Below are 11,661 nucleotides of genomic sequence, written 5' to 3'. Positions count from 1 at the left end.
CTGCAGATGTCCTCCAATGAGTACCCCAGATGTGATTTTAATTGTAGTACAATGCACTGCAAAATATTGACATTTCAAAAGGACATGTCAAAACTTTCAAACTGCGTAATAACTCGTAACTTTCTCATGTTGGATCATTATTTTGTTTAATGTCAGGCGTTTACTGACGTTGGACCACTAATGATAAAGCCTGGAAGTTTCAGATGATCCAGTTCAGAAACCCGCCCAGTCCCCACAGCCACTCCCCAAACTCCAGCGACATCCCACATTCTGCGCACACAACTTTCTTCTCAGTCTCATCACTTCGCTTGGTCGACAAACTGGACGCATCATCTCACACTCCGGGAATGGGATCTTTACTGGGTTCAAAGAAAAACTTCCAATTTTTTCGAGTTTACGCTTTGCAGAGGCTACTTTTCAAACTGCAGGGATAGTTGTTACTGCAGGTGCAGGGTGACAGCAACAAAGGGCCACCGGCCAATGACTTCCAAGACGCATCAGAAGTTGTCAGGGAGATTCAGACGCTAGAAATCAGTTTAACACCATAAAGTGGGCTTATCTGAGTTAGACGCTGAAGAGAATCTTGTAATTTCAGACCACTATCACTTCAACTGAGGCGTGCGTAAAATATTTGTGCGTAAAGTTGGTGCTGTTGCGCACGGTTGAAATTTAAAATAGCTGAATCCTCGAAGGGCAGCTAATGCAAGAGCGTGTGAAAGACAAGAGATTTGTTAAGTTTTAAATCTGTGAGAAGAGTTAATACTTCGACAATCATGGCAAAGTGGTTCAGAGATTTCCCTATCAACCTGAAGAACGGAAATGAACGGGTCCGCTCGGCCTCCGAATCTGGTCCCCAAACACGACCAAAACCTTCATTTTCTCGAGACAGTCTGAAAGGAAATCAACGTAAAGATGGTGGAGTGGGGGGTCTATTGGCAGGGAGAAATAGGAAAAATTCGGCTACAGAGTTGGGCCGTAACAACACAGGCTCTGGTGGGACAGTCTGGGATAGTCTCACACCTGGAAAAGGTCGCAAGAACTCCAAGGTCGAGACATCAGACGAGAACCGTCCGGTCAGGACCTCTAGTCTGGCGCAAGCGTACATCAGCAGGATGATCAAAGTGGACAAGCAAGACAAGACCCCCAAACTCAACGGGATAAGTGAACAGAAGATGGCCGAGAGCGAGAAGGGAAAGTCTGACATTAAAACAACGGTGAGTAACTCCTGGGGATGGAAACAAAGCTAATGCAAACCCCATGCACCAACCTTTGATCTTAATATTTCATCTGCTATTTATTTAGAATCAAACCAAACCAGACAGAGGTGGTCATAGCTGCATGCTGATTAAAAGTCACTATGAAGTGCAAAACAGAAATTTCATTGTGGGCTTGAGGTCATTGCTTTCCTTTGTGTTTTCCCTTCCCATCTCAGTTCATAACCCTGTATTCAGTTTCCATCGCTCTCAAAAGAACACAATGCAGTTTCACTACATTGTGTCAGATCAAACGAACAAACACAATGCGCTGACCTCTTTGCACAAGTATTTCCGCTTGTTCCTTCATTACTTGTCACTCAGACATGGACACCACACAGAGACACATACTGATCCCTCCCCTCCTGCCCTGTTGTCTCCACATAAAAGTAACATCTGAATAGGTAGCAGCCCAGCATTGTGCTTTCTGACTTGTCTATTTCCTTCTCACAGCTGATTATCCTGGAGGACTATGCAGATCCTTTCGATGCAGAGAAAACCAAGGAGCAGAGAGAGGCCGAGAGAGCAGGAATGAATGATGGCTACATGGAGCCCTATGACGCCCAGGTCATCATCACGGGTGAGGTCAGAAAGCAGGGTTCAGGGTCAGTCCCCCTGCTCAACTCTTACAGTTTCTGGTTATTATAAAAGAACCAATTTGGCTTCCTGGTTTCAAACCAGTCTGTCTTTGATTCAGCGCTGCTCTGTTTTCTTAGAGATTGCCCTTAAAAAGACAATAAGTCATATTCATGTGCTGTACGAAAAATCTGAAGTAAAGGCAGAAATGTTGACTGTAGAATGTAGGAAAAAATGCAAATACATGACAGAGATGCACAGCCCAAATAGCTTCCCTGCCTGTTACAACATCACATTGTCAAGACCTTCTTGAGATATAGCAGATCTGAATATATCAAACCATCATTTGATTAAGATAAGTGGTGTCTGGACTGCAGTTTGACTGCTGACAACATTTATTTATCTCTTAAAGCACTTTCAGCTTGTACAAGCTTGTGAAGTTTATAATTCTGTCCATAATATTATGCAAGCCAAGGAGCACTTTTTACACACTTAAGCTCAGTTTGTTTGCACCCACACTATCTCACATTCTTCCTAAAGGGACATTTTAAAGGGACTCAGAGCCAAAGTAGACCCTCAGTCTGCACGCTGACTTCCCTCCCCGCTGGCGGTTGCTATAGGAACAGTGTTGTGCAGGGACAATGGGTGCAGCTTCCTCTTCCAACTTCCTGTCTCCTGCCTCTGTTTCCTTTGCCCCATTCTCTTGATAGGAAGTTGGCCCCAGTGCCCCCCCTCTACACATAGACAAGTGCGCACACACATACACACACAAACACACACATAATACTTTATGGTTGCTTATGTGTGAAAAGAATCGAAAGACCCCCCTCACCCCACCGCAAAACCTACAGGTCCCCTCCACCACCCCCCGGTCTCGCCCAATCACTTCCCAGCAGTCAGGAAGTGGCCTAGCCAGTCAGCCAATCAGCAGCTGTGTTGACCTTTTCTTCCTGTAACTCCATTGTTTGGTCACACAATAGTGCAGACACACAGGCTACCTGTCGGACAGCAAAGAAACACAACAAGTCAAATTCCCCCGAAATATGTAACCACTTGTCATAACAAATACTTTTTGCCAAAGATTATGTGACGTGTTAGATGGTACACAACCATGCAAATGAATTTTGGGTACCTTGCTAGACGTGCATACCTGATAATAATTTATCAGAATGATTTTGTTTTATTATTAATATTAATTATGTATCATAATTTAATTATTTTACACATAAATAATATCAAGGTTCATCAAAGGTCACACCAGAATGGGAGAGCACACTTACATTATTGATAGGATACCAAGTCAACACATTCAGACCATTTTATAGAACCGAATATTATACAGTATGTACAGGAAAAGCTCTTACTTTGCCATAAACTGTTTGAATTTGTTTGAGGTAGATTAATGGATACTAACTATAGCTGAAAGGGTAACTCCTGCGATTTTTACCTAGATAACAGATCCATAACTAGTCATTGATACAACATCAGTGACTGGCAGTGGTGAAAGAAGTATTCACAACATTAACATCATTTTTGCCTTTATTTGACAGTCAAAAGTGCAGACAGACTGGTCCATGGCTGCAATCAAACCTTAGATGGTGTGGTTATGCGGCGTGCATCTTAACCAGTAGGCTACCAGGGCACACCTCAAAACCTTTACTTAAGTTAAAGTAGTGGTAGTAAAAATGCTTAATTACAAACAAAAGTCCTGCATTCTAATTTTTACATAAGCAAAAGAGAAGTATCATAAGAAAAATGTACTTAAAGTTTCAAAAGTTTAAGTTAATTCATATCTTAATAACATAATCATACAATTTATATACAGACTGTAATATTATGAATGCATTAACATGTAAATAGTATTTTCATGTTGATAATTTTAAGTACTTTATATAGTTACTGTTTATAACCATGCATTTTATTCTATAGATTGATCATATGTTTTGTATGTAAAAGATTCATCTGCAAAATAACTAGTAAGTATAGCTGTCAAATAGATGTAGTGGAGTAAAAAAAACAATATTTCCCTCTGTAATGTAGTGGAGTTTAAGTGTAAAATAGCAGCAACTTATGTACAGTACTTAAGTAAATGTACTCAGTTAGATCCCACTACTACTAACTGCTTTATCAAATGAGAGACAAGTGAAAATCATCTACACATTAAAAGTAACTAATCACATGATTGTTCTGCTGTAGAGGTTCGCAGACGGGGCTCCAAAGACCTCCTGAAAGTGTGTGTTCTCCTGGACCGAGGCCAGAGAAAGGGGAAAGGAGAGGAGAGCAAGCCCACGCCTCCAAATATCTACGACACACCATATGAGGGCGGACTGGAGGGCGACAGTGAGGGGGTGTGGATCCCTGTCACACGGCCAGAGTCTGACGTCCGTCCCGCTGGAGAGTACGAACTGCCCTGGGAGTGGAGAAAGGAGGACATTGTTAGAGCGCTGTCAGGTAGAGAAAGGGAGAATGGGATGATGGGAAGGGTGGGGGTGGGGTGGTTAGGGTGTGGAGGAAGGATGCTATGAGTTTTATTTGTACAGTAATGCCACAACAGTTTTATGTTTGCTTTAGAGAGGAAACAAAACAATCCCGCTGAATCAATTTCCAGAGATGTGTTTACTTTGGTAGCTCTGGCACGCTTTGATAGAATTTTATCATGACCGGTCGATATTGTCTCTCCTGTTTCCTTCAGCTCAATTTGAGGCAGTGGATTGTTCTCCCAGTAAAGAGAATGGTTCAATCTCAGGCCGCCAGCAGCAGCAGCAGCAGCAGCAGCAGCAGCAGCAGCAACATACCCTGAGACAGAAGAGCTGGAACCACAAAACACTTGTCTCCTCTTCCCCGTCCTCCTCCTCTTCTCCCTCCTTTCCCTCCTCTCCTATTCTCAAACTCTCCCCTCTCACACCCCCTTCTCCTTCCTTCCCCACCCTCAAACTCTCACCACTCTCACCCTCCTCCAGCCCAAACAAACTTTCACCTCCCTCCCCTACCTCCCCTGGAGCCCCACTGGATGGGGAGGCAGCCAAAGTGGAGCCCAGTCTGCCGCTGGAGAAGCAGAGGTAAGAAGAGAGAATACATATCCGGACATTGGAATTATACCTCCTTTTTATAGGCAAAGAGGCAACATGACAAAGGGGAAAGTATGCCCGAATTGATTATTATACTCAACAGACACTTTCTAAAAAAATATATATAAACACTTACAATTAGAGACTCAAAAGGTAAGTATTAGCAAAAAAATTGAAAATATTTGAATCTATATTACATTATTGTATAAGAATTAGTAGACCCTGCTGACTAAGAAATAATATGGCGATGCATTTTTAAATTATACATATACATACCTTGGTATAAACAACAATTAATTTGATAAATTTAAACATACATACAGTACGTAGCTCTGTATATAGCAAATAAGTCCTGGGTTCAAATCCAGGCATCTCCCACAGTATAAAGACATGCAGGTCATATGAATTGGAAACTCTAAAATGCCACAAGGCCAGAGTTTTAAAGTGTTATTCCATTTATATATCAGACTTTTGATAGACTTGTGATGGCCTCCTGCCTATCCTGCCTCCGGCATGTTGCGATGTACAACAATGTCCCCTGCAACCCTGAACAAGATTAGTGAGTAGAGCTAATTAAACAAATGAGGGCTGAAACATTGTATTGTTATTACTTAACAAAATGAACACCACATTTATCATAAACTCTACAGAGTAAATTGGAAGTCCTTTCCCCCCGGCCTGTAAAAACACAGAAAGATTTAGTTATGTTTGCACTGGAAAAACTGCACTCTTCAGTGTTGGCTGCCAATTAATTTTCCCTTAATGAAAGTTGTAAAGCAATCAAGCAGATTTACATCAATATTTGATCTGATGGCTCACAAGGTCAAATACAGTCCACACACTGCCAGTGTTCTTGGCCAAAATGTCATATATGATATATTAAACATGGCACTGTAGGAAATTTTAAGTGAAATTGGACATATATTACTGAGAGTGTAAGCCAGCAGCAGCCCCTGAAGCACACTCTCAGAATGAGGTGCTGGATGCAGAGTTCACCCTTGAGGTGAGGTTTGATTGAATAGACAGGAGGGACTCATTTCAACTGTAAACCTTCCTTTTCCCTTATATCACTAAGCATGGCCTTTCTGTTCAAATGGAACATGTGAGGAACATGCTCAGAGCATGTTAGCATTTGTTCCTCTCATGTTGTAGTTGAATGTCAGTGTGTTTTGCCTCTTAGCATTAAGGCCACATACAGCCTGTTTATAAATGGCTCTAGCCTGTAGCCACTGTCAGCACCACCTTGTGTCCTAATAGGCCTCCCTCGACCCTCTGCACGGCCACATGCATTTTGTTTATGCATTTATTTATCTATCTGGCCTCTCAAGTTCACCTTTGACACTGTAAACGCGTTCAGTCCACAACATAAATCTGTCTGTCTGATTTACGGTGACTGTAAATCTTTGTCAGCCTGTTTCCTTCTTCCCGTCAGTCTGTCTGTTCTCTCTGTCTCTCTCTCTCTCTCACCATCATCACCTATCATTAAGTTGACATCTGACTTATCTCCATATGTCACCGTGCTATATGTCAGTGATCTTCTGTCTCTTTCTGCATCCCCCCCCCCCCCCCCTCCCCTTCTCCCTCCCTCCCTCGCCTCTCCAAGCTGGTACCATGGCAGTGTGAGTCGGCAGCAGGCTGAGGCTCAGCTGCAGCGCTGCAGGGAAGCCAGCTTCCTGGTGAGAGACAGCGAATCAGGAACCAGCAAGTACTCCATCGCTCTGAAGTGAGTGTACAGATGTGTGTTTCGCCTTTGTGTGTGTGTGTGTGTGTGTGTGTGTGTGTGTGTGTTTGTTGAGCACAGTACATGCACGCTTTATAATGCAACGTGTACATATTTATTTATGGTGCTATTTTTATCCCCCTTTGTTTCGCCGCATCATGATCTCAGTTTTATTTCGGTTACAATAGTGTCATTGAGAATCTAAAATATAGCTCCCTGATTTTTATTTTCCTTTTATTATTCCACATGTCTTCCTGGCAGTTAAAAATAAGCATGATCATGGCACTTATCCTGTTAGGTAGTGTATTTAAAAGACAAGATATGAATGCATCAATTTTCAAAAACATCATATAACATATTTAGGTGTTGGTGCTTTGCCTTCAACCCTGTTTGACTATATTTATGATATCACTAAGGAGCTAGAGTATCTGGCATTATCGTGGCAATCTGTAAGGCGTTCATGCATGAGATGTGTGTCATTTGTGGAGTAGACACTACTGATAAGTGTGCCAGGAACAGGTTCTTTAGGAGAATTGTGTGTGTGTGTGTGTGTGTGTGCGCGTGTGTGTGCATACGCCTGAGTGCACATTGGTTGTACGCTGCTCATTCATTTGAGAGTCCACATCATTAACTCCATTTACACATCCACTGAACTTGGGAAAACGCACAGCCTCATTTAGGGAAAGACAGATAAAAGAGCAAATTCTTTAATTACAAAATCTATATAATGCTTCCGTTTTTCATCATCTTATAATTCTTAGCTGTAACTGGGGTTATGTAACTTCTACTTGCTAGCCTGTTGCTTCTGATGGTATTTTAGCTGACAATATTTTGTGTCTCTCTCTCTGTTTCCTGTGTAGGACCAGCCAGAGTTGTGTGCACATCATTGTGGCCCAGACCAAGAGCAGTAAGGGCTTGGGCTACACACTGGATCAGAGTAGCTGTGTCTTCTCCAGTATCCCTGAGCTGGTCCACCACTACCACACGCACAGACTGCCTTTCACTGGAGCAGAGCACATGACCCTGCAGCATCCTGTGCCCAGGTCACACTGACATGCATAGAGGACAAACACAACACATTGGGACACAAATGCACACGGGCAGAGACATGTATGACACATATATGCACAAATGCGCACAGATACACACACATAAACTTGCTAATACATGTGCATACACACATACTCAAAGACGTGCTGCTTTGGATTCACCTGTGTACTACTTTAATAAGTTTATATGTTAACTTTGGGCATGTTTGCACCGTCTACATGCGCTACCTAGTGGTCAAATCAGATACTACAATAACCACGATGACAGTGCTGCCTGTTTTCAATCTAAAATCAACAAAACATACACCAGCAGGCACACACAAGCTATATTGAATGTATTTATAGATACAGGAAAACCATTCCTTCTTCCACTGCCGAGTGTATTTGCCCATTGTTTTGTCCATTGACTCTATAGACCATCAATACCATGCAAATCAAATTGATCTCCACAATACCTGAAACAATGCACTGCACTTACTATAACCAATTTTAAATTTCAAAGTAGGTGCAGAGGCTTATAATCTCATGTCTTTACACAGAGGTGCTGAAATAGTCGATGACCATGCCTGTCAGTTAGGCTTTGGTCTGTAAGATCAATACACCTGATTGGAGTATATTCATTCATTCATCTGACATGTCAATCAGCCTATCGATCTATCCTGAAAATCAGGCTCATTTGCCAACCACTCTGTCTGTCGAGAGAAGGAGCTTTATTGATTAGATGATTAGAATTAGTGTAGTGGGAGGGGTCTTATAACATTACAGTACCCAGTCAGCAAAAATGTTTAAGTGTGCAAATAAATATGTGAATATCATGTCAATTCATGTGTCCTCGCTGTAATCTAAATATGAGGTTATGAAAAAGCTATCTTACTTATTGTGAATGAACCGACCTGCTTTACCCTAAATATATGATGTATGTATGAAGTGACTGTTGGATATTGCCAAGATTTTTTTTCAACCACACCATGATGTGGGCTGTATATTGTTGTTGTAAGACATTTATTCAGTAAATAAAGGAAATTTGATTTTAACTGAAGATAAACCATTTTAATTAATGGACAAGCTGGTAGCAACATTCAAAGCAAGGTTTCAGGGGAAACAGAGATGAGAATCTAACCAGAATGAATCTGTGTGCTTTTCTCATGTAGCTGTAAAACCATTGACCTGAGTGTGAAATTAATCACAGTTACACACACACACACACACACACACACACACACACACACGCAACCTCACACATGCTCACACATTCAAACGTGAGCACACATATGAGCGCACGTACAAAACGCAAACATAAATAGTGTTCAAACGAATAGCATTTACTCACACAACCTTTTTTTTCCCCCCAAACAGTGGCGTATTTAAAACCTCGCCAACACACACATAAGCTTTATCCCCACAATGGTGCATGGAAGCACATGTTTGTGGCAAGATATGCCTTACCAGTAAACACCTGTGTATTGGTTTGCATCACTTAGAGTGTAAGTGTGAGTGTGTGTGAGAAAGTGTGAATGTTCCCATGTGTGCGCCCATGTGTGCACGCAGTCCTGTTGCGTGTGTTTGTGTGTGTGTGTGTGTGTGTGTGTGTGAGAGAGAGAGAGAGATAGAGAGAGAATTTTTCTGTTCAGGGATTACCAGGTTGCCATGGTGATTAGTTAGAGTGAGGTTGGGCCATCTCTACAGGGATTGAGGAGAGAGAGGAGAGAGAAAGAAGAGAAAAGAGGGAGGAGAGACAGACTGCGATATAAAATGAGCTATGAATAACCGTGGCCATAGTAGCAATGTAACTCCCCCACAGAATAGCCTGCTTGGTTTGTGAATGGAGAGTGGCAACATGTAATGTCAGAGCAGAGAAGTGCCAGAAATTAGTAAGTGTTAAGTAGTTCAACTCTATTGTCAGCGCACAAATCAGGTTTTTGTAGGGCTCTATTGATTGCATGACCCCTCGTCAGGGGGTCAAAGCGCAGAGTCGACTCCAGAACAAATATATCTGTTGCTCAAAGACACTTCAATGAGGCAGATTCGCACTTTTGCATGCATTTGCACCCAGGTTTCCAGGTTTTAAGGGGGAGCCATCTCTAATCTTGGCCATCCTGCTACCCAGAGTGTCACAAATGGCATTACACAACAACAGACACTGCTAACCGTCACCCCTCCTTCCATCCGTGTGATCTGTTGTGGTTAGTTCTCTATGTTCTCTTAATTAAATCACAAAGTAGGTCAAAACAAACAGGAAGCCTGGGGTGTCGGACGCATGATTCTTCCAGTGCTTGTCAGTCTGTTTTTGGGAATGTTGAATTTGGTCTCCATCCAATCTCATATGCTTGAAATTTTCTTGGCTTCTAACGTTATTCATATGCATAATTTCTATCATTCTGCATCATGGACATCTTGTAACTATTTTGTGATGAATTAAGTTAGTGAAGTAGCAACACTAAAATCTAAAAATACTCTGTTACATATAAAAGTCCTGCATTCAAAACTACACACAAATATGAAATGTACTAAAATTATTAAAATTACCCATTATGTAGTATAATGTCAATGTTGTATTATTTTCACTATTATGGCTGATGCATAAATATGTAATCAACATTTAATTGTTGTAAATTGGAGCTAATATGCTTTTTGTACTGTACAGCACATTATATTTTATAAGATGATCTTCTAATCTATGTAGTGGAGAGAAAAATATAATATTTACCTCTAAAATGTAATGAATGTAACCAAGTAAATGAACTTGGTTACGTTCCACCACTGCGAATAATCCTTCCTTTTAGTTTGGTGAGTCCTACACTATTAATCAGTCTGTGATTCATAAATCAGGTTTGGACAATGTTAATCAAAGTGTTGCCCAGATATGACAGAACCACAGGAAGTCATTTAAGCCACCAGAAGACAGAATGACAGTCAGAAAGGAAGGGACAGAGGAAAGAAGAGAGAGAGAGAGGGACCGTGAGGGGGTGTTAGGGGAAGACAAGCACTCGTGGGGGTCCCAGCTTTTAAATAATTCAGAGAGAGACTCACAGCACTCAGTGCAGAGGAGGAGCACTGTCAGGTCAGCTCATTCACTGCAGAGGAGAGGTAGAGAGGGAGAAAGGAAAGGACTGTACGGAGAGAGGGAGAGAGGAAGAGTGTATAAAGATAGCATGAGAGAGGAAGACATTACTGTGAAAGAGTTTGCCTGTGTCTGTGCATGCATATGTACATTTGTGTGTGTGTGTGTGTGTGTGTGTATGCATTGTGTGCATTTATGCGTGACTGTATGCGTGTGTGTGCCAGCTGCGCATGTGTACTCTTCTTTGTGTGTGTGTGTGTGTGTGTGTGTGCGTGTGTGTGTCGGTGATGAAAATAGACAAAATGAAGGAGAAACAGGTCGTTTCCTCCTGGAGCTTTCTGGTTTCTCTTAGTCACCACGGCAACCGCCTCCTCCCTCCACCCTGCGCCCCTGTTTACTTTGTTTACTCCCCCCCATCCATCCATCCCTCTCTCGCTGCCTCCCACACTCTTCTGACTCCTCTCCCCTCCCTCCCTACTGGTTTTTTGTGTCCTGTACCTCTCTTTATTTGCTGCATTCCCTCCTCCCCTCATCATTTAAATCAATTGTCATAGTTCTCTTAACATCAAGTACCCGAATCTCAGCACCAACTGCCCAGTAAGCAGAGTGGAGCAGCAAGCTTCTAGATGTTCATACTAACTTGTGTCTATCTGACTACACTCCTTCCCCTGCACCTGCCCCATTCTTTCCTCCCGCTCCATCTTTCTGTTTGGCTCCTGCACACTTGGTTTTGTAGATTTGGATTACAGGTCACTTTCGGGGAAAATTTGAAGTAGAAATAAGAAAAAAAAAGACAAGACATACCCCCCCTCCGGCTTTTAGAGGGTAAAGATTATTCACAGAATAATGACTAGCCTACATTAGGCTCAGGCAGTCCTGGAAAGAAAAGGTGGTGTGAGGTTATTTTAATGGGCTCAGATGGGAGGCGAGATAT

The 11,661-nt window shown here is 42.1% G+C and overlaps 1 protein-coding gene across 1 annotated transcript; it reads left to right on the top strand.

Annotated features, from left to right (window-relative positions):
* The first annotated feature begins 215 nt into the window (after positions 1 to 215).
* On the top strand, positions 216 to 8,700 carry she (Src homology 2 domain containing E). The gene is made up of 6 exons (XM_042424157.1): positions 216 to 1,214; positions 1,707 to 1,833; positions 4,026 to 4,280; positions 4,522 to 4,888; positions 6,501 to 6,620; positions 7,478 to 8,700. Exons 1-6 carry the CDS (start codon positions 774 to 776, stop codon positions 7,668 to 7,670), a joined length of 1,503 nt encoding a protein of 500 aa, XP_042280091.1. The 5' UTR covers positions 216 to 773; the 3' UTR covers positions 7,671 to 8,700.
* Positions 8,701 to 11,661: the final 2,961 nt, after the last annotated feature.

The sequence above is a fragment of the Thunnus maccoyii genome, chromosome 10, assembly GCF_910596095.1.
Source record: "Thunnus maccoyii chromosome 10, fThuMac1.1, whole genome shotgun sequence".
Classification (NCBI taxonomy): Eukaryota; Metazoa; Chordata; class Actinopteri; order Scombriformes; family Scombridae; genus Thunnus; species Thunnus maccoyii.
The sequence above is the reverse complement of the archived record's forward strand: the minus strand, read 5'-3'. Positions and strand labels throughout refer to the sequence as shown.